This window comes from Orbicella franksi, chromosome 9, assembly GCF_964199315.1.
Source record: "Orbicella franksi chromosome 9, jaOrbFran1.1, whole genome shotgun sequence".
Classification (NCBI taxonomy): domain Eukaryota; kingdom Metazoa; phylum Cnidaria; class Anthozoa; order Scleractinia; family Merulinidae; genus Orbicella; species Orbicella franksi.
The window spans coordinates 15,794,116-15,820,279 of NC_138153.1; the positions used below are offsets into that span (position 1 = coordinate 15,794,116).

The 26,164-nt window shown below is 39.3% G+C and overlaps 3 protein-coding genes and 2 long non-coding RNA genes across 5 annotated transcripts; 2 read left to right on the forward strand and 3 right to left on the reverse strand.

Annotated features, from left to right (window-relative positions):
* Positions 1-175: 175 nt before the first annotated feature.
* LOC145497628 (histamine H2 receptor-like) lies at positions 176-2,285 on the reverse strand. The gene has a single exon (XM_081477447.1). The coding sequence runs from the start codon at positions 1,924-1,926 to the stop codon at positions 625-627; it is 1,302 nt and encodes a 433-aa protein (XP_081333573.1). The 5' UTR covers positions 1,927-2,285; the 3' UTR covers positions 176-624.
* Positions 2,286-7,394: 5,109 nt separating this feature from the next.
* Positions 7,395-9,683, forward strand: LOC145498230 (uncharacterized). The gene is made up of 2 exons (XR_014050841.1): positions 7,395-8,097; positions 8,564-9,683. It is a non-coding gene; the product is annotated as an uncharacterized LOC145498230 (long non-coding RNA).
* Positions 9,684-9,777: 94 nt separating this feature from the next.
* LOC145498764 (uncharacterized) lies at positions 9,778-20,678 on the reverse strand. The gene is made up of 2 exons (XR_014050886.1): positions 20,500-20,678; positions 9,778-12,586 (listed from the first exon to the last, which is right to left on the reverse strand). It is a non-coding gene; the product is annotated as an uncharacterized LOC145498764 (long non-coding RNA).
* Positions 16,838-20,354, reverse strand: LOC145498750 (adenosine receptor A2a-like). The gene has a single exon (XM_081478682.1). The coding sequence runs from the start codon at positions 18,508-18,510 to the stop codon at positions 17,524-17,526; it is 987 nt and encodes a 328-aa protein (XP_081334808.1). The 5' UTR covers positions 18,511-20,354; the 3' UTR covers positions 16,838-17,523.
* A 1,293-nt stretch (positions 20,679-21,971) lies between the features above and the next one.
* LOC145498756 (adenosine receptor A3-like) lies at positions 21,972-23,207 on the forward strand. Its single transcript, XM_081478689.1, has one exon. It carries the CDS (start codon positions 21,972-21,974, stop codon positions 22,881-22,883), a length of 912 nt encoding a protein of 303 aa, XP_081334815.1. The 3' UTR covers positions 22,884-23,207.
* The last annotated feature ends 2,957 nt before the right edge of the window (positions 23,208-26,164 follow it).

Sequence of the window (26,164 nt, forward strand, 5' to 3'; positions counted from 1 at the left end):
GTAGTAAAACCAGCCAATTAATGTGGTTTTTATGGTATGATACTGCGGAGATATTTCAACAGATCAAGTATAAATGGACGAGAAGACGATTAACCACCACTGAACATATTGCAAAGTTTAAAAACATTCTCTGGTTAAAAGTTTTAAAACATGAATGCATAAACTTTTTATGAGTATTAATTCATTACACTAGGGCCATGATCCATTAGCGTGCGAGCTACTTAATTTTAACTAGCATTTTTTCCCCTTTTGTTTTATCAACTTCTTTGTATATTTTTATCATGTTGTTTTTGATACTCTTTTTTGTTCATGTACTCACTCAATTCTCATCTTTCGTCGAAGCCGTGCAGTCTAATTGCCGAAAACTCGCTTATTTTTGTTTTGTTTTTGTTTTACAAACTTTAACCTGAGAATGTTGTCAATTTTTGCAATAATTAATGTGGTCTTTTATCGCATAATCTTGCATGGAGATATCATATCCTTGATAACTATGATTTGTAATCGGCTGTATATTTTACATAAACTAGAAACCTGCTGTTTCATCTACTTCATTTTAATTTATAAGGCACGCAAAATTAATTCATCCACCTAGCTGACAATAGAAGTAAAGCAAAACACTTCATTTTAGTCCCCTATCCATCCATTTTTCTTCACACCTCCATCCGCTAAAGCTCTAACGGCAGTTTTTTTGTTTTTATGCCACTGCTCGTTCGGCACTTGCAATGTCAACGGATAAGCAGGCGGACAATTAATTCCAGCATCCGGTTTTTCCACCGCCCTTGTATTCATGGAGCTCTCTTCCTCTTTAATGACTGCACACGCTGGGTTCAAGTCCATCACGAGCTTCGGCCTCCCTGGGTCCTGACTCGTCGCGAAAAATCGCCTCGCGCTCGATCTCGTAAACGTCCACGAGCTGCGAGAATCTCCTCGCGGGCCCGTCGGATTTAAATGTCGGACATCGCCTGAGAAGATACTGCGTCGGATTCGGCGATAGACGCGTTTTAGTCCATTTCGGAATTGGCTCGTGATTAAAGCATACATTATAGGGTTGCAAGCTGAATTCATTAACGATAAAACAGTTGCAGTTAGTATAAACGTTACAGGAATTGTTGCTTCGGAGTATACAGTTACTAAAGGGGGTATAGTGTAATAGGGTAGCCAACAAATTGTATACACTCCAAGGACAACATAAACCATGACAGTTTTCTTTGACGCTGAGAGATTTATGGCTCCACTCTTAAGACGCCTGTTTCTTGCATCGCGAATCTGGATGTTTACGATCGTTCTAGCGTGCCTTCTCGCTACAACATGAATCCTGGTGTAACAAAAAACGGTGACAGCGTACGGTAACACGACACAGCTGGCTGTTTTAAAGAAAATAAATCCATTTTTATCCTGGAGATGTGAAGAGCAGCTTTGGCTGGGACTTAGTGAAAATCTCCCCCAACCCACAAGAGGACACAATGAGACGAAAGTTGATTGAAACCATATCCAGACGAGAACTAACGCGGTTCTTCGCTGTGTCACAATTGTTTCATACTGAAGGCAGTTCAAAATACTGTGATAACGATCCAAGGCAATTACCGCCACCGTTAATGAGGATGCGATCCCGTAAACCGAATTTAAAAACCCGTAAAATGCGCAGACTTTGTCGTCGCTAATTTTCCTCTCCTGTGCCAAAAGCGAGTCGGCAGCTGCAGGTATGAGAATGATACCAGCCAATAGATCTATCACGCTCAAATTAGCGATGAAAAAGTTCGTACACGTACGAAGGCGATTGTTTCTCGCTAGAACGACCAGCACCAACACATTTGAAATGATATTTACAACAGCTGTTAGAATCAACACAACGGCGAAAAATATACCTGAAGTTCGCGATGGCGTCTCCAAATTTCTATCTAATTTTGTCTCGTTTCCCAGTCCCATGATAAACTCCACGTTATCCTTTCCAGCTTCCGTCTCCCTTGTTCTCTCGAGTTTTAATCTGCAAGGAGAGCTAGCTCCTCTTAAAACATCCTCTTATCAAACAGACGACTCGCGAGTTCGTTGGAAACCGCAGAAAGCCTAATGAAGCACGTAATGTTTACCCCACAAAAACAAAGCAAAACTTTTCTCGCTTTTGATTTGATCGTATCGCCCACTATATCCATATTTCATGCGTGTTTTTCTCCACAATGGTAAAGCTGGTGACGAAAAAAGTAGGATATTTTCAGTTTATGTGAAGTTGCAAACAGTTTACCTAGCGAAATTTAGTTGCAATATTGGTCTGCATTTCGCTCAAATAGACTTTAAAAGGAAATTGACTGTATAAAAATTATTCGCATTCGGCAAACATAAAATTCATATCACAATTGTGTTTGCTTTTAATTTTGACAGGGACGGCACTTATGGATTTTGACACAGCGGTTCTCACAAATTTCTTTCAGCAGAAAACTCAGTCTTTTCAGAACTGACAGATTTCGCAACTAATTTTTTCCATATTTTGACTTAAATGATATTTTTTTCGCATTACAAATTATGAGATAATTCGTAGAGGACCGCAGGATAATCTTAATTCTTTTTCAATATGCAGATAGCTTTGTTTCAAAGATAGGTTATAAAATATTGATGCTTTCCTTAATTCGTCAATAGTCCAGCCTTGATTAAAGTTTTTCTGAAACTTTAAAATCTAACGAGAAAATTTAGATTTCACCTCAACTAAAGATATGTGGGAATTTCTATCAAAATTTCCACCGAGGGTTGAGACTGGATAGCAATCTTGACTTTCTACATCGTCACAGTTATTTTAAAACACGCTCTCTGTTAAAAACAATTGTTCATGACGTGTTTTAGCTAAGAACGTGCTGACTATATACCACTTATTAACGATTTTGTCAACAATTCAGCGCTATCCGTCCTTAACCTCACATACTCGGATATCGCATTACTAGCTTTAACCTAAAAAGTTCTCTCAATGTAATAAAGTTCATGGAAGTTTTCAAAACATTTTGAGTGCTTCCAGTCATAGCAAGAGAGGTTAATTGAAGGCGTCTATTGAAATTCCGAATCAGCTTACTCGAAACATCGATGATATATTGTATTAATTTTAAGGCAGAGCAAATCCCTGAATTTTCTCAGTGCAGTATATCAGCGAGCTTATCAGAACTTACGGAGCAGAGCTTGTATACAGACTTGAAATGCTTTGTGTTCAGTAACAACCGTCAAATGGCTAGACAAGGTACCTTTTTCAAAATCCAGTTGACAATGTAGTCTCAATGTGTCTCTGACTTAGATTGACGCTATCTCCTTTGTATAAATAAAAAGCACATCCGCTTCTTGAAATAAAAACACACTCAAAAGCTTTCTTATAGACCCCTATGAAGGCGCCAACTGTCTTATTAACCTGCCACCTGTGCAGTATTTGAATAGAAACTATTGGACAAGTGGAAATGGGTTTATAAGCTTCGAGTAGGTGGAAGCTATTAGTGTCAGACAAATTCAGTTGACATGTTTATCAGAAAAAGGTATTCAACCAAAGATTAACATTTTAAGGTGAGGCATGATTTCTCCTAATTTCACCGATTTCAAGAAATTATATCAACTTTGAAATTTATTGAAGCTGTACCGTATTTGAACAAGATGCACCAAAAGACTCGATTTTAATTTACAATAAAACAAACAGAAACCTTTCATCGAAATTGGCTTTTAAAATAAATCGCTTTTCATTAATATTTGGCCTAGTCCTGTTACTTGTTCTTAAAAGATCTAAAGCTCCAAAACACATTCGTTGAAAATATTTATACGTACATGCTACTTTTAGTGAGAAATTTCAAGGTAGCTTCGACATCAATGAACTTGAGTTTTAATTATTGCTAGGTGAATTTCAGTCAAGAAAATTCGCAGTTTGCCTTCACAGGTTATTTATAGTCTTAAGGCGCTTGGAAGTTCAATTTCTCTTTAGAAATGCAAGATGTGTGAAATGTCACGTATTTTTAATTTACTGGTACAGCCAAATTCTACTAGCTTTCAAGCGGCGAAATTTGTTGAGATTGTGTGAGTGAGCTGTCGTGCCTTTTTTACTCAGTATTATCTATAACACAGTTAGGATACCCTTATTCTACAGCTAGCTGGTACGTAAGCTATGTATTAGGACCCATATAGGCTCTTGCAGCAAGGCAAGTGAAACAAGTCGAGTAATAGCTAAGCATTTGCATTGCTGCAACAACTGTATACTTTTAAAAGCAGATTACGACTTAATGCATTTAGGATTAGCGTTAAAAAGAAAAAGCTAAGAGAGTTTAACACTTGCCGATGTCATTGTAGTGTCCGCTTGTCAAGTTCAATAAGACTGCGTTCTAATTACTTCTAGCAGAACACACAACAAAGAGTAAACGAACAAAGGATTAAGGCTATTTGGTCGGATTCTATGCGTACAAAATTACTTGTTTAACTTTTCACGACAAAGAACTCATGAGAACTTTAATTAACTAAATGTCACTTCGCCCCACTTTTAATCTACCTCTCCCCTTTCATCATCACACTTTTTGTTTTGGCTATTGTCACGAATATGCTATTACACTCAAGGCGCCCTGTTTATGAACTTAAGCGTCAAGAGCAAAGTCATCGAAGAAAAACACTCTCCATACCCCTCTCTACCCATCTCCGCTAGAGGGAAAGGTACTCCAGCATGTTACTCTGGGTATCTGCGATGTTGCTCTAAGGTTGGCTTTACTGGTGCATATAAGCGTGGTTAAACTTGCGCAGACGCATTAAGGTGCTGTTGAGTAGTGTTTATTTGGGGAAAAATTACGTAACAAAAGGTGGGAACACGTGAAGCTAGGGCCCCGTCCACACCACGCCGAAGGAAGTTGAAAACGGAGGTTTCACTCTTAAAACGCATCAATTTTTTCGTCCACACTACGCTGGAGGTATTTTAAAACGTAACGGTCAGCGGTCATTTTGGATCTGTGTTTGAGAAAAACTCGGTATTTACTGTGCGATTCTTTTGTTTTCCTGTTTCTAGCTGAACCATTTTAAATATTGCCACTGCTTAAAAATGTCTGAAAAGACCACTTCTAATTCTAATTTGTTCCTTAGTGTCTTAGAGTGGAATTTAACGGCGTCAGGAAGTCCAAGTCATAGATTGGAACAAAGACTTTTCAAAATATCTCTTTCGAAGTTTAAATAAACCAATCTTTAACATATTTTCAGCTGGTTCTATTGTTTAAACATCTCAGTCTGTAGATGTTAGAATACCGTACTTTGTTGCGCAGCTAAGTAATCAATAAAGTTAATACGATTTCGAGTTTCAGAAAGCAGTTACATTTATTACTCACTCAACCTGCTGTTCTTTGTCCGTTACGAGATGTCTTGGATACAGCCAAGTATAAGAGTCAGTGCTCTTGTTATTTTGTTCTTTTTAACACATTTGGTTGATGGGGTAAGTAAGTATTCGAACTTTTTTCCCCTCTTTATCGATATTTTCATATCTGACCGACATGTGTTTATTTCACGCTGTTACAGCTTACAAAGCCAACTTTAGTCTAAATCATTCACTCGAAAATCCATGAAGGTGGGACTTATCATTACAGTACTCAAGTTTATTCCGCCTGCTATTTTCTTGCTGCGCTACCAGCGTACAACTGTTCCAACTGTAGAATATCAAAGCGGTTTTAAATGGTACTTCAGTTGCAAATCAACCAAATGTATGATAACATTGCGGTCATCAGTTCTTCACTCCAGTTTTTCATTCATTCATTCATTCTGTTTATTTTGCCTTTTTACTTAATGTACAGTATTTAGAAATATTTCAATGTGAGGCGAGGTTACCTCTAGAAACCATCAGGCTTTTAGTCGAGGCCACCTCGTACGTAACAATACGGTTACATAAATAGTGCAACAGTGTGCGGCTTTGCCAGTTCAGTAATTAGTTTCCTCATGTTCAGTAGTTACTTAGTAGTCTGGTTTATTTATGGTAATCATTTGTGTTTTATCACGAGAGTATGATGATAAGAGAGTCCACCTTATTCCTAAGTCATTCCCTCAAATTATCCTCATCTTGGTTAGAATGAACATTTCGGCAACGTTACTCAAATAAAAGCTGATCAAAACGTGATTTAGCGAGTTGCATAATTTGTCTATCCTAAGCAGACCTATCTGGCCGTGAACGTGAACTAGCCTCTTCTCGGCTTTCACAAGCTAAAGAAGAGGATAGGCCCCTATCACCAGATAAAACATGCGAATGCCAACCCCACACAATGACGTGTTAAACACACATACCTTGTAATTTACACGTTGTCGCACGCAGGACTTTTTTAGCGTCAGCTCGATGCTTGCATCATGTGAAACTCACACTCTACTTCTTTTATCATGTAGCTTGTTTGACAGTGATCTTTTCTTACGTGCCTTTAGAATATGAAATCATAGTTACAACCGCCGACGAATACCTGGCTGGGACAAGCGCAAAAGTCTTTATTAAAATTATCGGGTTGGATGGTCAGACAACAGGTTCAATTGAGCTGGGCAATGTCGGAGTTAATGACTTTGAAAAAGGCTCGTAAGTAGGCTGAAACTCAGTGTATTTTCTCCTGTTCGTGTTTTAAAGAAGCGTACGATTATCATTTATTCGTATGAAACGTTTTACTCTTCCTCCAGTAACGCAAAGGTCGTGGGTTCGGATCCCGTTCAGAGCCTGAAATGTTTTCAGGTCATTTTTCCAGTAGTGTTATGGCTACATTCACATCTTTCATTCTTTCTTCTTCCAGTGACTAAGGATTTTAAGTGCGTTTAGACCCTAGCGACCGTTTTAGTTCACCGTTCATTTGCATTGGCAGCACCCACCCCGAGGAATGAGCCACTCCTGGGAGAATCCCCTTGTCTGGTCAATACCCCAACGGACAGTTTTGTAAAATGTAACCTAACCTCTTCATAAAAACGGGCTTTTGGTCAACCCTTGCGATGACAGAGATTAGAAATTCGTTAGCATGGTAACAGAATTATTTACTTTTGAAAAGTGACAATGTTTGTATCCGACTCAACTCTAGCCTCGCTTCTGTGTTAAGGCCTGACCACTAAGCACAAAAGTGTAAAATGGGCTGTTGGAACGTTCGTTCGAATGACTGTTGAAGACATCTTGTGCACGTTAATTACTTGTCTGTTCTGAACATAGTTAATAGACGGTAACAAAATTCTTTGTTGCATGTTTTGTTCGGGTTTTTGGCCTTGATCGTGCACAAAACATGTAGTTAATTTCTATCCAAACAGCTCACTAACAGAACCGTTTGGGCTACACACATAATGTATGAGCGCAAAACAAAAGATTGTGCACACTCATAGACCTTCTAACACAAATATTGGCATCATTTATATTGCAAAATCAACCTATTGTCACGGTCAGGCAGAATCTAGGCGAAAGAAAGTAAAGGACCAATTATGAAAAGAAATTATTTTTTTTGATATACCTCAACCATTCTCAGAGTTGTATAAATGAGTTTTTCTTTATACCTTGTAGGTGGTAATAACTGTTAATGGCTCTGAGCCATACACATTTCTTTTCAACAAATGGCTGTTAACAGCAAACCAGTGGGAAACAGCCTACGGTAAGATTTTTGTCAACGTCCATTGTACAGCGTACAACACATGTACTCACGCACGGTTCCTGACGTTTGGAACTTTTTGCTGAACATACATATCAAGACAATCCATACAATTTCTTCTATAAAGTATCACAGTGACAGTGTGTCAAGTATTTCATCGTGTTTTGGACCTCACTCTTGCTGAAGAAAAAATAACATGATCAAATAGAGAGTAAAGTCCAATTTTGGCCAGAGCAGCATGCGGACACACCCTTAGGACACCCTTAAGACTAACTGAATTCACCATGCGGACTGCGTAGAAAACACCTTTTGCATGGCCCCAGTAGGCAACATATAGCAACTCTTTCTGAACTAAATCCTTCCCAATATAGTTATATATGTCCTTGTACGTTTTTACCTTCAGAGGATGACGAATGTCGAACTGGTATTTCTAAATGCGAACAGATATGTTTTAACACATATGCTGGTTATCGTTGTGGTTGTTTGAAAGGCTACGAACTAGATGGCAAATACAACTGTAAAGGTAATTAAGTGATTGATTCAGTATCTTCCACTGACAACAGTATCAGTCTGCCAGTGAAATATACAGTGTTGACTGACTGACCGCTGGTGAAAGCTGGACCTAGATAGGGACATGTTGTTGCCTAGTCAGTTTAAGGTTCACTGGAATGTTCCAATTCTGTATCTTCGTCAGAGACTGTACGTCTCATTTACTGTCTTTACCAGCATTTAACCACGAGCGTCAGAACGCACTTCAACTCAAGTGTGGCTGTCCTATAAATTTTAAAGTTCGATTTGATTAATTCATGGCTGGAGGATTCTTGCAACATACCTCGTAGAATCAAAGGTAGTCTTCTTCGATGAATGAACTTCCTCTGTAAGCGACATATATAATTCTCTTCACTTAATTATGTAGAAAGAGCTGAATACGAAACCATTAAAGTATACTGCACTAAAATAGTACTCTAAAAATAATACTTTTTTTCAAGATGAGGACGAATGCAAGACTAGAAGCCATTCCTGTGACCTGGGAATTTCAGTGTGTATCAAAACCCAGGGGGCCTTCACATGCCAGTGTGCTGTTTGGTATAAACAGATCTCAGAACACACGTGCCAAGGTGGGAAGACTGAAAGAAGGCAGACAGACAGACAGGCAGAGAGACTGACCGATCGAGCAACACACACATGCATGTAGACAGACATAGACAGACAAACATACAGACACACAGACACGCACAGATGGACAGACAGGCAGACCGACAGAGGGACTGTCAAACAAACGGGCAAGCGGCTAAACGGGTTAGAGGACAGACTGATAAACTGCAAACAGACAGATAGACAAACTGACAGAGACAGCCAGAGAGACAGACAGACAGACAGACAGACAGACAGACAGACTGACTTACAGACAGATACGCACACAAATACATACCAGCGGGTAATTGCAGTTTTGAGATTAGTTATAACTTTTGTATTTCTTGTTGAAGACAAGAAATACATACGAAAGAACAGTTTATTGACGTTAACCGTGCCAGCCATTTATTGATATTTACAGATGTAGATGAATGTGCAACTGGAGAGCACAAGTGTGACTTAAAAACATCAAAATGTGTGAACAAACTAGGAAACTACAGCTGTCATTGTAAAGAAGGATTAGCTCAAACGGGATACAATAAATGTCTTGGTATACATTGTTCTAAAAGCGACAAATGAAAAACTCATTTTCTTAGTGTTTTCTTGTGGGGAGACCACCCTTGACGAATTCTACTGATTACTTTCATTATATTCTCTTACTCAGCCAACTAATGCAGCGGTTACCAAGCTCTTGGTATGGAAAACGAAAAGTTAGTAATCAGTCCATCACAGCGAGCTCCCACTATCCCCGGTACCCTCCTTGGAGCGCGCGGTTAAGAGCTGGTTACGATAAGGGTTGGTATGCTCTCCCTAGCGACGTTCCCTCGCCTTGGATCCAAGTGGATCTTGGGAAGCCAATATGGCTTAAAGGTGTAGCGACTCAAGGCAAGAGGTTTACATTTTAAGTGGACTTACAAGATAGGCTATTCATTGGACAAAGTCACCTGGTCTATTTACCATGGTAATGGACAGACTGATAAGGTATAACGGCGGTACCAATATCCTTGTCGGTATTAAGTCTATAAACATTACAGTAAAGGGTTCAAGAGTGGAGTTTGCAGCCAACAGGAAAGCGGGCGAAAATTGCTTTGTCTTTGCAGCTATATGACCAGAGCAAAATTTTAAACACCAAATCATTTTTGACAAACCTGCATGCTGTAGCCCTAGACTGCAATTTCAAAAATGTTGGCCGGTTTCTTTGAAGAGCCGGGTAAACTTGAGAATCAGGAGAAAAACGCTGGAGTAGGGACGAGAATTCGAACCAACCTCAACCCACATATGAAGCTAGGCCTGGAATTCAAACCTACTATGTTGGGGCAGATCGAGGAGGCGTTCGTTCGGGGGCTTCGGTCGAACCACTTAAATTAAAAAAAAGGCATTATAACACGCTGACATGGCCTCAGAAGGCCGCAAACCCCATTTCTGAGGACCTCAATTTTAAAAATTTTCCGTGAGAGGATGCCTTCAGGCCCCCTACAGGGGACCGTCTTCGGCAGTCTGTATCTCGAACTCCCTTCTCTAAAATTTTGTATCCGCCCCAGCTACGGGCCACATTGGTGGAAGGCGGGCACCTCATCATACACGAGCCCCCTTAGCTCCTCTCATTTTTTTCTTCTAGTGCTTTCTGGAGCAATCCTTTTACTCGTGACAAGTTAATTTTTCACTTGTCTCTTTTCAGGTTTTCAATGGAAACACAGACTCCTACCCCGTGGTGACAAATGATTTGGATATACCGGTTTACACGCGTTATGTGCGGATTTACCCTGTGTCTTGGAATCGTGCTCTTGTTCTTTTAAGTTAGAGTTATATGGCTGTTCGACTGCATAGGTTGAGAATAAAGGCAATCTTGAAGCCGCTACATGTGATGCGGTCTAATCAATCATTAAATTGTAGCTTGAAAAAGTTGCTTAATTATATCATGCAAAACAAAGGTGCTTGTGATTATATATTGTAAGTTCTGCGCCGCGGCCCGCAAAGGGGATATTTTAGATTTAATTAAATTGAATTAAAGTATACTGGTAACAGAGCGGCTTCCAATCAAATCCCTCAGTTTTAACTGATCCTACGTACTTAATTTGCTCGTGTCTAATTTTGGATGTGTCATGTAGTCTTATCATTGCAAAGATGGGAGAAATACGATGAAATGCCGTATGTCAAAGTAAGAGAACATGATCGGGTCAAAGAGAATAAAACAATCGAAAGGAGCCAGTAAGTAGTTAGTGGTGGTTAGTAAGGATCAGACGACAAAGAGAGTGGAAAGGTTGAGATCCAACCTTTCGCTGTTCGCTGTTGTTCAAACCACAGTGTCAAGTCGAGGCTACAGGACAGCCTTCGGCTTCAATGTAAAATGGAGTTGACTAGCCTACACGACTTCTACGGTTCGTGACATTTGTACATTTGCCTTTCTCTGTTCGGTCACTCGACCTTTCTTGCCGCTTCACTCGTGTTCATGAAGGGCACTTCATGTTGTGTAATAAGGAGGAATTTTAAGTGGAGTTGAGCCGTTAGATCGTGCTATGGCAAATTTTTATAGGCCATAGGTCTGTATGGTTTCCGCTGTTATCTGCACGTCGACTCGTTGAGTTTAACACCTCTGTAATTTGCCATGTGTTTATGCATTGCCTGTTTAGGCTCATTTCTATTGCAAGGTATAAGTCTCCATGAATTTGCTTTTGAGGGACAAAATATGAAATTTACCATGAATATGTTGCTTACTTGCATTCTATATTGTGACGCCGGGCAGTGCTGTGATTAGAACTGTTTGCAAGCACAGTAGGTAGATCGTTATCACGGATAACTTCATTTTCATGGAGGGTTAGCTCCCATTCTTTAGTAAAGGTTTGTTATTTTACAGTTTTATAGTATTGGAAACGGCTATCAACTAACTGACGTTACTAAAATGATAGAAAGAAAAAATAATATGCATGAACTAATCAAGAAAGCCCAACCTCTTGCTTGTCAAGAATGAAAGGCTATTGATCAGATTTGGAATATGAAATTCCATGGTATATGACGGAGGCAGCATCCACACTATGCCGGAGAACTTTGAAAACGCAGCTTTATTTCTACGGTTAGGCCTACCGTCCACACTAATCCGTCACGAAAACGGAGGTTTTCGAAAACGCTCTTCAAACCGGAGAAATTTGAAAACGCAGCTTTATTTCTACGGATAGGCCTACCGTCCACACTAATCCGGCACGAAATCGGAGCTTTTCGAAAACGCTCTTCTCTCCGGAGCAATTTGGAAACGCCGGCTTTTCGTTTTCGTGTGGACGGAAAACATTTTGAAAACGCAGATTTTCTTAAACGATGGCATTACGACAATCATGGAAATTCCATTACCGTGATTTCCTCAAACACAAACACAAATTCTTGAGGCGTAGTGTGGACGGAAAACATCTGATGCGTTTTCAGAGTGTCTCTCCTCCGTTTTCAAATTCCTCTGACGCAGTGTGAACGGGGCGTTATATGCATAGGACAAAATATTATCGTAAGGCAATCTGTTATTTTTCGCCAACACACTGATTAACGGCGAGTCTTTTTAGGTCAAGTTTTACGCTCCAACCAGCAAATAGATTTCTCATGAACAAAGACATTCTTATGAAGTGTTATGGTTGACACGTATGGCGGCCAGGTTAATTAAATCGCTGGTTTTCTTTGTTGCCATGTGCTGGTGGCCTTTTCAAGAAATGATGTCAGTTTTAGCCTCAAGTTCATCACATCGTCCAAAATTTAACACCTTTGTTCAAAGCGAAACCTAATTTAAACACGGTAGAAGAAAACAGCAACACTCGCACTCGAAGATTCCGCCTTGAAATTGTCCAGTCTACACCACAACAAAGGTAAGTTTTTCGGCCGATAGACCAAGTCAGTGGTAACTGAAAAGAAAAGAAAAACATAACAAAAACAGTCATGACTTTATAGCTATATCATCAGTGTTACAATCTGGAACAAAAGATTATAAAACAAAGAAAACGTGTTCATGTTTCTCTTAATTTGTTTTCTCTCACGGCATTTTTTATCTTTCGTTGGTTTAAAACAAATGAGAATAACTCGTAGAAATCACGGAATTTTCTACAGTACTGTCTTCAACTTTATAAATTTTTGAGATGATTAATTGTTTTGTTAAAAACATTCTGCGTGAGTGAGTTCTATATGAAAAATCTTAAGCATATTTCACGCTAGGTAAAAGATAAGGTGCCGCCATTTATCCTTCACTCTCGGTCATTTTCTCTTGTCTCGGTAAAATAGGGAACAACTTGGTTATATCGTTAAAGAAGGCTGATCTTTGCCACCAGAGACCCCTTCCACCCTTAGCCTTACGTAATGTCGGACGATTTTAATTTCGGACACAGAAAGAGGCCAAAAATAACCCCGCCCGAAATGTTTAAGCGTCCGAAATATTTACAGTATAAAACTTTCAACTAACGCCAAAGTTATTTTATAATTTCCTTTATGGAGCGAACACGGCTTGAGATACGTAACAGCTTGATAGAATATGTTATTTTCTCGTCGGTGTATCTGTAAAACCTTGCGGATGCATGCAGCATAAAACCATCATTTTCATAGCCTGTTGTTTCAGTCTCAGTCGTGTTTTGTTGGCGTAAATTTACTTTGGCTATGTTTCCGTAAAGAGTAAGAAATTTTTGTCCGAAATTTGTCTGAAAAGAGATAAAAAGTGTCCGAAAATTACACTTCCGAAGTAAAACATCCGAATTTATTTTTTGCAATTAATGTATACTAATAAGCACCAGGCTTTGGATAAGAAGGACGATGACTTTGGTGCCTGGACAACTCGCTCCCAACCGTCGTTATAACGAAACCACCTTCGACATCAGTTATCTTTGTATGTTGTGATAAGCGGTCGATCGCAAAACTGCTAGGTAACTAACCTCTCCTGGTTGAAACTGCATCGTTCTTTTGGTAGCATGTCGCGGGCTGGTCGCAAATGGCAACCTCTGTGATCTTGGAACTATACTGAAATGTGGGAATTTCATCATCGGAATCAGGCATTTTGTTTCGATCTCTCTTTTTTCAAAATTAATTCAATTAATTTCAGTTATACTAAAAGTATAATATCACTTTCACGTGGTACTTCACAGCTAAAACCCTGGCCAAACGGAGTCGCAAGCAGACGCGTTTACTTGCGACTCCGTTTGGCCAGGCCTTGCGTGCACTTGCGTTGACTTGCGATGACTTGCGCTCACTTCAAGGGTCGAAGTGAGCTCAAGTCGACGCAAATTTTTCTCCGTTTGGCCACCCAACCCAAGTCAACGCAAGTTGAGTGACGTCCATTAACCTTTTATTAGCCAATGAAATACAGGATATGTCTGCCTTGAAATGGGTTTTTTGCGACCTGCGTGTACTTGCGAGGAAACTTGCGAGTCCGTTTGGCCACCCAACGCAAGTCTCTACGCAAGTTCAACTTGTGGCTAGTTGCGACTACTTGCGAGTCCGTTTGACGAGGGCTTAACAGCTCAATTGTGCCGCGGGACATTCTCTAAATGTGTCTTACACTGAAAACTAAACGTTTTCTTGCAGGAGAACCGGTACCTGGTTTGTAAACAGACACCGCCCGCTGAACAAAATGTTAAAAGACCGTTCACTTTGTAGTTCAACACGTGCGTTTTAATTTTCTTCGGGAATATACTTCACAGATTAGGCAGCGCTTGCGCTTACTAAAATTTTAAGAAGAAAAAAGAACAAAAATTATGGAACATTTCTTCTTGCAACCACGTCGCCAATGTTAGTTGGCTTCATCTTGTCAGCTCTCCTAATCAACTTTTATTTGAAGCTATGTAAATTTTGCTGCTCAGTTTGTTAATTTTGTCTGCTATTTACCTGCCTCTTGTTCTTTTTTCACTATTATCTGAAAGAAGTGCAAGTGGTAGGGAAATATTAGACTCTACCTCATGCCCAGACCCTCATTTATTTTGCGAAAAAAGGAAAAAAAGAAGTGTGGACGCTTCACTCTTATTCAAATGCGAAGCTCGACTCTCAACATCTTTACCCTAAAAGAAATGCAAATCGTATGGCGGTTCACATATGACTGATACTTTTTGATTTGTAAGAATGTATTTAGAAGTTCTTTCCGTATCCATTTTGTTTCATGTGCAGTTTGCTGCCGTCTGACAAGAGATTGAAAGAAGACTTTTGAGAAATTTAATGCAGCTTAAGAACGTAGAGGAACCACAACACTGAGGCAGACGAGCTGCACTCTGTACACGAACGAAGCTTTAGCGAGTTTGTTCCGTAGCCAGCCTTGGCGTTGCTGATTGTAAAGTGAAGTAACAACTGAGTTAAGAGTCGGTAAAATCTTGAAACATTAGATACTTGACATACTTTAGTCGTCACAATTGGGTTTTCAGAATAAAGGTACAAAACTTTTATATATAGATAAATAAAAATAAATAAAGAGTATAAAAGAAATCCATCAGTGTGTTCAAGACTCTAGAAATTTGAAGATTAAATTTTTTCTTGAACAACCGTTTGAAATCCTTTAGTGAAGGTTTCAACTTGAGCACAGCCGAGAGTCTAATGAGTTTCAGAGTTAAACTGTTCTTTAGAAGAACGTTCTTTGTCCGGTTGCGGTTTGTAAAGAGCAATCTGTAAATTTTGCGAGTTTCTTGTCGTTCGTTGATGATGCGTTGCGCGGTCTTGCGTGCCGTGCGTTGTGCGTTTGAGTCTTTGGCCATCTAGAAAATAAGACTTCTGGCGCCACCCAGTCATAATTTAAAAGTCATTATCGGCAGACGGTAGTATAGATGCATTCTCACCTTAGGCTGGACTTTTCAAGCTAAAAAGCTAATTCCAAAATGACATGCAATAGCTGCAGGGAAGCATTGGTGTTGGGAAACGGGATCAACAGTTTCCCAATAAGATCAGTGTTAAACTAACGGCACAGTAAACTCTTAAAATCGAAGAAAAATTATTTTGGGAGCGCACCATAAAAAGCCTCGACAATTCCTCACTCCCTGGCTAATATTCTTTAGTACACTATATTGTGGAAGCCCGTTAATTATGATCCTCTACCATTAATATACGCAGTGCAACTAACACACTGAAACATTCATTGCAATTAGTGATTGGTTGCAGGACTCCAATCTCATTAACGAGACTAGTTTTAGGATAAAGATTGGCAGAAATGTGGTTCGAGTGGCGGGACTCCTCCTCAGTTCAAAGCAACCGAACAATTAAGAACCTGTAAGGTTGCTTGAAAATTTGCTTGAAAAAAAGGTAGTGACTTTGACGGAGTCTGAAGAACGGTGTATCGGGCCATCTAGTTTGTTCGTGTAGGAGGTCATAGGCCCAAAAATATAACAATCACCGTCATTTACAGTCTTAATAAAAACAACTAGAAATTCTAGAGACATTGGGTGAATTAAGGAAGAAATCTTCTAGAAAAGACAATTATTATGTTCCCTAGTGTGATCTTAAGTTTAGCATCGATAAAACTTAAAAGAATAGTCAACAAGTCTAGACAATTATAATTATTGAACGCAATAGCTGGTTTTCACGTGACGTCACTCAAATTCAAACAACAAAACTTTTGATCTTCCTGCGATTTTACTTTAATGATGCAGAAGAGCAGCTGAAAACTAATATTCATACAAATTTTCGCCCCGAATGGGTTCTTGGTTTTGTGATACACTACGCTTGAATTTCTAAGCTTTTGCGTGACGCGACATTTACATGACGGTCTAGAGAGCTGTCATGATGGTTAAAAAAGTGACTTATTTCGGGGAACTTGGCTATTTGAACAGTTCATGTCTTAGAAAAAGTATCATTTTAATGTTTTAGAGTTTCTCGAGGGATAAATTCACGCTTTTGTAGCAAAACTCAGTGACAGATGTTTCTGGTGGTTTCCGGCCGCCATGTTGGTGCCCATACGGATGGGCACCAGCATGGCGTCTCCACACAAATCTCTGTAAATTTGGGTAAAAAATTTCTTCGCATATCTCGCATAAGAAAAATTTCTGTGACCAGAATTTTGGCGAGAGTCTTTGCATATTTACCTTCTTTTATTTCCCAGATTCTAGACTTTATCTATTGACTGGTTTTGTTTTTTTATTTTGATCTATTTTGAATTGCGTGACACTGAAAACCAGCAATTACGTCATTTACGTCGCCGGTCAGTCAACTGTCTTGGCAATTATTTGATTTGCCAAATATTGAGTTTCCTACTCGGTAATCTGACCCGTCAAGACGCATTTTCAATATATACTCTGACAGGTCAAATATTGAAATTTCAAGATCTGACCTGCCAAATCTTAAAATTCCAAGAATGGGCCTGTCAATCTCGAATTTGAACACCGGCCAAATATTGAATTTTCAAGATTTTTACAATTTCTAAGACGTAGATTTGACATGCCAAATCTTAAATTTCAAGGCTGCTGCTCATAAGCTATTAATCAATAAGGTCTAATCTGTTAAAATATATTTCAACTTTTTCTCACTGGCTACCTTCAGAGGTTCAGTTCGGTTTGGAACCTGTTCTGCTCTACACCGCTGCCAGATTTTACAAGATTTGACCTGCCAAATTTTAAACTTTTAAGGTTGCTGCTCATAAGCTATTAGTCAACAAGGACTCATAATAATGCTAACATATATTTCAACGTTTTCTCACTGGTCGTATCAGGGATTCAGTTCTGATTGCTAGGAACCTATTACGTTTCATACGCTACCAGATTTTACAAGCCAATTATTGTATGAATTTGCAAGATTTGAACTACCAAATTTTATATTTTCAAGGCTGTCGCTCACAAGCCATTAACCATCACTGAAGGATTAATATATTAAAATACCTTTTGATTTTTCACTGGCTAGCTTTAGGGGTTCGGATCTTGTTAGAACATGACCTGTTCCACACCGCTACCACATTTCTGCGTGTCCACCGTCGATGAATGAAAAAACGCAGAGAGCGGCTGAGGTTTGGTATTTTCCATGCATACATGAAAGGGTCGACCACGGAACTCATTGACAAGAATTCGTTGGCAACATAATGGTACACTCTGTATGCATAAGAGGTTCGGCAAGAGCAAAAATATAAAACATGGACGTTGATAAAGTAAGGTAAAAATGACAAATAGAAAACAAAAAGGATCAATAGAGTTGTATGGGCCATCTTATTCTCTCTTTCTAAATACTTTCTCCTGTTCGCCGCTGTCAGATTTGCTCGGACGTCTTTAAGTTCTAGTCTTTGCAGAGCAGCCACTTTATGTATTTTCACATAAACTGCTGTTAAAATAAATGATGGGATCACAAAATGTGAATAACAGTAGGCCAACAGAAAATCTTCCTTCTTCACATCCGCAACGGGAAGAACTGACATAACTAATGCATTTGCCCAAATGATAGCAATGGTAGCTTTGGCTCTTGCGTTGGTGATTTTCTGTGGGTATTCAAAAGGTCTAATAACTGCAATATATCGATCGTAGGACATCGCCAAAAGCGTGGATACAGCCACAAGGATCGACACAGCTCCGATGAAGTGTTCTGTCATGTTAAGAATTGGAAGGTTTCCCAGACCACAATACCTGTAAGTCAGCTCGCCGGCGCGTAGGTAGCTGATGATTCCCATGAAAAAATCTGCAACTGAAAGATTTGCGATGAGGAATACAGAAGGCGTGCGTAGGCATCGGCAAGGATCGCGATAGATTGTGGTGAAGAGAGAGGCATTTCCGAGGGTAATGAATGAACCGAAGATCAAGTCGATGACGATCAAGACAAGGAGAAGTTCTGCTTGGACTGACGAGATGCTCGTTGCATATTCGCTAATAGTTGTCGTTGGTGTTGAATTCATGGTAAATTTCTTCACCTTCTTGTCCCAATTTTTTTTTGTTTGGAAGACGTCCCTAACTTAATCTGTGTGAGATGTGTCGAACACAATATTCGTCGTCTTTGTGGAATGCCGGCAATCGCCCCAAAATGTTGACTTTCAGATATAGATATCCTGCGTTGATGACGTACTCTACACTGCATCTTTTGTTCCCCATGGCCAGGGGGGACCTCCTACCCATGGCTAGTAAATTTGATGTTTCTCATCAAACTGGAGTTTAGTGAAATTTAAACCTGATAGCTGTCTTAAGAAACGTCACCAAGAGGTGGGACACAGCATAAATAGACGTCGAGCAAACTGCATAAGATCAAGTGCCTTTGTTTTCAACTTATCTTTAAAACAAGTTGAGATTTACATCGATCACTGATCATGATCTGAATAATTATCTCTTCCCGATTCTTAAAATCGTGTTTTACATGAAACCTTAAATTGTTTGTAAATGGTTTTTTATCGGTGTGTTCAAGATTAAGAGAGATTAAGGAAAGCTGTTAAGGCAAAACGTTTGAATTTGAATTTCATGTTTTTGAGAAACGTATCACCTGTTGTTGTGCAGGGTGACAATCAGTTCACGGTGAACTGAAAATTAAGGATTATTGAAATTATCAGGATGATAATTTAAAAGCAATCTGTTGACTTGGTATCAAAAGCGATGATGATTTTCCACGGTTTTTACATGTAGGTAATAAAAAAGATAAAATGCATGTTTCCAACAACAAAGAAATGATAAATCTGAGCTGGATTTCTTTTCGTAGCGTGTTAAACTGATATCTTCTCGGAAACCGTGAAGGACTGGTGGTAAGTGGGCTTGACTCAAGACCGAGCGGTCTGGGTTCGAGCCCAAGGTGAAGTAGAACAGTAGAGATGCATTCTTGGGCAAGACACTTAACTCTCACAGGGCCTTTTTGGGGCTTTAACTATTTTTTTGTTGTTTGATTTCAGGTCAAGCTCAGGGACTCGGCAAACTTACTACAAATGGAAACCATCCTGCTTATTTGTAGCCTGCGAACGCAAACGTATTTCCGGCTGTCGCTTGTAGCCGGAAATACGTCTGCCTTCGCAATCTAACAAATTTGTGATAATATTAGAAATAAGGAAAAATTAACTGAAATTTGGCTAAAAGAACCAGTCCAGAATCATTATTATACCAACTGTCATCAAACCAAGTGTGCAGCCATTGTACTCGAGCATAAAACCGGACTGAAAACAGCACTTATGTCACTTACAGCACTTATGAAAGTCATGAATCCAAATAAGACCATTTATATTCACTGTCAAATGAGACAAGGAATATCAACCAGGCAGTTTTGATGTTTACCAAACTAAGTGCATCTACTAAGATTAGATGTGATCTGCCTATCCTTTGAATACTAATTCTTTTCCATTTATTTATCTACCGACAGTTTGGAAAAACAAGCAGTTTCTCACTAAATTTAATCAATTTTTCAAGCCCAAAATGCTGCTTCTGCATGTTATTGAACTAAAAAAAATTAAACAGCCACTAAGATTTTTCATTTCCCCTGGCTTTGGTAATTATGTATTTTTGTTTTAATTAAAGAAAAGTCCATCAAACAGTCTTTGAAGATAATATTAAGGAAGACTTTTAACTTTCCGACTGGTTCAGCAGGTGTAACGGAGGACAAATAACCATTAACAAAGCAGCAATGAGAGAGAGAAAAAAAGGCAATCGCGTCCTGTTGTCTTTGTGAAAAACATCTAAAGGGAACGGTCCTTTGTGTCTCTCAACTGGGTTCCACAAAAACCAGCATGTTTTCACAAGCGATTCTTATTAGTTAAGTAAAAATGTTGACATTAACACTCGCTACGCTGTGTTTCAACTTCCTCTGCTGTTTTTTTTCTTTGTTTTCGTCACAGGAACGTATTTTTTCCGTTGTTTTCTTTAAGGTAAAACATTTTCAGGACATCCTAAGTTATAACATACATGGCATTTCTTACCTTGTTCTTGCGCAGGTCTTTTCTCATATTGCCTCCTAAATTTAAAACTGGTATGTTGACACAAGCTAAAACGCAGAGGCTTCCAACCGGTCGCTATTTATCCCCCCGATTTGCTTAAGCGAATTGTCTCCTCGAACTTCCGTGATTTGCCTGGTGTTTTCGAATTGATAAAAATGTTGTTTTGGATATCGAAAAAAGGTCAGCTAAAATTTTCGGAAAGGCAGCAGCTGCTATGGTTTTCGGGAAAGGCGGAAAAAAACCGAATAGATTTCGAGAAAACTCAAGTTCCGCTAGAAGACCTAGAATTGCGCAACAGATTAAAATTTTATAGCGTAGCCTAAACAGAATCTACATAGCTCTAAAAGCACTTCAGATAGCCTAAAAAGGCAATTAAAAGCATTTGACAGAAAACCGTCATTGGGTGGTCCTGAACGCTGGTTTCACGGTTCATCGACATATGTCAATCACGTTCAGCTGAGAGGACGTTCACGAGGCTATATGGAGAACACGTTATCGAGAGCAATATCAAATTAGCACCTATGTTTTAAAACAGCAGTGATCCGAGTGATCAGTAATGTAAGACGGTAGACTGTCGAGCGAAAATAACGGTGATTGAATAAATTTTAATCTAAAGTTTATTTGTTCAATCAATGAAGTTGATCAAAGAGTTTCCTGGTTTATCTTCATAAGCTGCGAAGAAGTGATCTTCCGCTTCATTGCAACTGAAATCTGCGGATCGGAAGAACTGAATTAGGCCAATGCCAGTGACAAGATTTCAGGTAATAACAGAATTTGAACCAATAATATTTTACTGAACTCGATAAATTTGGCCTCTTTTTTTGCAGTTCTGTTAAAATAACAGTCTGATTAGGAGTAAAAGTAGATTTAACGAGATCAGTGTGAGCTGTTCTTAAAGGAGTTACATCACGATTTGCGCAACATGAAAACTTTAGTCTAAATTTTTCAAGTTCGTCGTTTGTAATCCGTGTCAATCTCCTCCATCCTCAACCATCCTTGTTCCCGCTTTATGGTTTTTGATTAACTCTTTAGTGTTTTTCTATCGTAGAAAACTACTATTTTCAGGTTTCCTTTAATTTAATGGTAATTTTGTACGTGGCCAAAATAACTCAAAATACCGTGACCGAGCTCCTTTTAGCAACAGTAAAGTTGGAGATGAAGGAGCTTTCCCTGCTCCACATGAAACTGTAGAGCGTAGTTCATTTCCTGGTGTTTCCCAGGAACCAAAGTTCATATATTAAATATTAAAAATAAATCCTCGAAATCTGTTTGTTTACATAAGGTCTCCGCCAAGAAGCACCCTTAGTCAAGAAGAAAACAAAGCCCAAAACAGCTTGACTGCCAGCATTTGAAAACGAAAGGTTTTCAACAAAACTAACTTGCAGAAACATTAAGTACTCTGATAAAAAAGCCAGCTAGAAGAAGAAGAAGAAAAAGAAACTAAAACGTGGGGCATGACTGAAGGTAGAAGTCAGTCGACGGCTACTCAGGAGTTATATTGTCGGACAGGAAATGGTGGAATACATCAAAAGATCATTTTCTCAGCACTGAATATTCTACTATGCATTACAGCATTTCTGGGAAATGTTCTAATCATTGTTGTTCTTCAAAAGGTGTCCTTCCTTCATCCGTCATCAAAGCTATTGTTTGGTTGCCTCGCGAGCACCGATCTTTGTGTGGGTCTTATTACGCAGCCGCTTTACGTCAGCTTCTTAATGATTCCAGCACATTCCAGACTGTGTCGCTATCTTAATATTGCTTCATTCACCGTAGGTATACTTCTTTGTGGAGCATCTTTGTTCACACTAACTGCAATAAGTGTGGACAGACTTCTCGCTTTATTATTGAAAATGAGATACAGACAGATGGTAACTCTGAGAAGGGTACGGATCTTGGCTGCCAGTTTATGGATTTCTAGCGTTGCGTTGGCAATGACATCATTCTACAACGTCCGTATTACTACGGGCATCACCGGGGTGATACTGTTATCGTGTGTAGCAACCTCAATTTACTGTTACGTGAAAATCTATTACACACTTCGCCGTCACCAAGCGCGATTAGGAGAGCGTGTTCACCAAAGGGAACGGAACGATGGAGAAATTCCTCTGAACATAGCGCGATACAGAAAGACAGTCTGTACTGCACTCTGCATGCAAATAACATTACTTGCTTGTTATCTTCCATACGGTATAGTCGCAGCCTTGCGTGCTGTTAAAGGCGAGTCTTTCCATCTCGCTTGGGATGTAGCGTTGACTCTAGTTTTCTTAAACTCTACTCTGAACCCGATTCTCTACTGTTGGAGGATTGGACAGATACGTGAAGCGGTGAAGAATAGGATGAAACAGCTGTGCTGCTTTTCGAGTTAAAATTCTCGCTCCTGATGTCAAAGAGAGGAATTAGGTTTTTATCTAACAATTATTCCACGAGCGTGCGTTGAATATCAGATGATGAATAGCCAACTAGGCACGTAGCGCCGAGTTGACTATGATCATTTCATATCCAACAAGCGCGAGTAGAATAATTGTTTGATTTAAACGCCCCCAAAATAAAGAAAATTAAACCAAACTAAAAATAAAAACACCCCCAAAAATCACGCGTACGCTGACCATATTTGTAAAGAATGGTATAATGGCTCATGTGCGATGATGGCTAACCCAATGAAAACTCTTGAATTGCATTATGCAATGATCCAGTTTTTAATAATCTACGTTATACTTCTTGGTTAAATTTCTGTTAACTGTTATTTAATGTATTCTCTGTGTAATTTTTTACACGACTCCAGGGAACGCCGTTTATACGATAAGACTCAGTTCGTATTTAAATAAAGATTGATTGATTGACTGATTGATTGATTGATTGATTGATTGATTGAGAACGGTAGCCAAATAAGTGATCTCAGCTGCTGAGGGTAGTTTTGTCATATAAAGACGTCAGTTTTAGTTATAAAAGTTATTTCATGGGTTTTAAGTTTTTGGAAGTAAAACCAAGAATGAAATGAGGATTTAAATGAAAATGTTATATCAATTAAAAATGCTAATATATTAGTAAACTTTGAGCCTCTGGATTTTTCTCGAATCAATTATACACGGTAATAGTCTTTTTCATCGCAGCTAACAAAAATAAAGACAATGCTAAACTTGCTTTGGCCTGTTCTTACACTGAACTCGAGAATCCTGGGTTTAATTTGACGAGCAGCAACATATTTTGTTCAAAACAACACAACTATTATTCCACCTGGTCAACACTCGACGAATTACAATCCAGTTGCCAGACGCGGGTGACCCATTTCTGGCGCCAAATTAAAAGCGTTGAGTCACTTGAGTCATAAAATGTTTCAGATTTTGCACTTTTTAAAATCTGATATGGTGTTTGGAATTATACATCCCTTTTCATGACTCTTTAATGTCTCCAGAGAGAAAAGTTGTGCGACTTCAATGCCTTTCCTGTTAACATACATTTGACGTCATAACAGTATAGTTTTTCCCGTCTGCTTAATCATCATTGGTCAATTCAAATTTCGGCGCACCAACCGTGTGCAAGGATAGCAGAAATAATGGCAAACATTTCCTGTATTTCTGGTGCAACAGTTTTTAAATTAGGTTCCAATTATCAAATTGCAACATTTTGTGGGCATGCCTCTTTGATTCTGCAACCCTATGGTACCAGCTAACCTCTCCCCACCCCTGCCCCCGAAAAATCCTAGATCCGCCCTTGTAATTTGTCGGAAAACTACGGGTGACAGTTGTTAAATTCATACCGAATTTTGCCAGGTGGCCTTGGTTGGAGTCATACTGAAAACGGTAGCTCGTCGAAAAAAGTTCAGTTTAAGTTATCAATAAAACATCGCATTGTTTTGGAGTTTTAAGCAATCTCGTTCTCAGCACTGCGCAGAGAAAGATGAAGATGAACCAGAATTTATTACAGCGGCTGCTCTCTCTACGCATGTTCAGAAACCTTTATCAAAGTTAGATGCCAGTGCAAAACTGGATCAAACCGGAACCAACATTTTCCTTACTTAGCCGTAGATAAGATGCCGGTCTCAGTAACTGGGGACACGACACGCCAACATAAAAGGTGAGATCTGAAGGTCAACTTTCAGAGAACTTAATTAGCCATTTACTACATTTATGACCGATTGAGATACTAATGCTTAGGGATTTCTTGTTATTAACATAACATTACTAATTCAGTTAGCAGCTACGGTATGGTAATATGTCCAAACGATACGCAAAGACTTTGGTAAAAACTAGAGAGTGAGTTCTTGCAATTGCAGATGCCATTTCAAAATCAAGATTGACTACCAGAGATGATTGTATAGGTGCTAAAGAGATAGGCTCGATTTCCGAACAGCTTTTCCCGAACAGCGGCTGGTAATCGAGCCTGCTAGAGAGGATGATCGAAGAAAACGACTCTCTCAGCGCTGCGAGTTCCTAAAATTGTCCCACGTGGTATTTGTTATATCGATCATATTTTCGTGACCTCGTATCCCGTGACAATATCCTGAGTTTTTGCGCATGGTTATTCAGCGGCTTAACAGTAGAACATCATAAAACTTGATGATGTCACGATAAGTAGTAATGCGTGATAAAGTTAAAGTGCACCTAACCCCCAAAATGTTTTTCGCTAAAACGAATCTAGACTTGATTTGAAGCATTTGGGCGAAAAAAATTTTGAATTTGGTTGAATCCTCGATTTTCTATGCCCTTTCAAAGTCGCGCTTGAAGGTTTCACGACCGCGTTTTAGGGAGTCTGGGGCGGCGGTACCTGATGACGTCTACCCAGGAACCAAACACAATAGCGCCTCAGTCAACTCTCTGTATTTGCTCGAGAAAATGGAATACAAAACTAATCGTTCCGATGTATTTTGGGACTAAAGCGTCCAAGTTTTGTCTCAGAATCATTTCTTTTTCGTCACTGGAGTCAGAGTTAAGTTTCGATTCGGAAGACTCCGAAATAAACTTCGATCGAGCACGTTCAACAATTGTGAACTCACTGCTTAGAGCTTTGAGAGCAATTTACAATATTTCAAGCGACGAAGGGGAAGACTTCTTTGCGGACGAGCTGCTTGTATATTAGGAATGGAAAGCTAGATACGAAGTGGAGGGCAGGCAAACGAAACGCAGGAAAGAAAACTCAAGGATTGCTTTGGATGGTAATTTCGTCAACTAAACATAAGATTCCCACGCGTGTTTATAGCCCGTTTACATTTGTCCTTAGCGAGAATGTATTTTGTCAAGGTGTGATTGTTCTGTTAAATCCAGTTTGTGTTTTACTTTCAGTTGAATGCTTCATGTTTATAAGAGCGACGTACGTGTTGCAGTTTTCGAGACTTGATGACCTCCAAAACATTGGCTTCGATCGATTGAAAATCGTATTGTTTAGACCTGTATTTTTGAAGCTGCGGGAAGCAAGGCGGAAGGAAACATTTCATACAATTACCGATTTCACATTGTCACACGTTTTAAGTCGTAACTCCAAATAACCAATGTAAATTGTTCTCAAAGTTTGCAGTGAAATTCGTCGGATAAGCGAAAAGGATGTGTTCCCTAAGCGGTCCGCAGATAATGTTACGCGGTCATATTTTCGACGCTATTGCACAGAATCTTTGTCGCACTGCTGATTTCCAAACCTTCGAAAAACTCTGTGA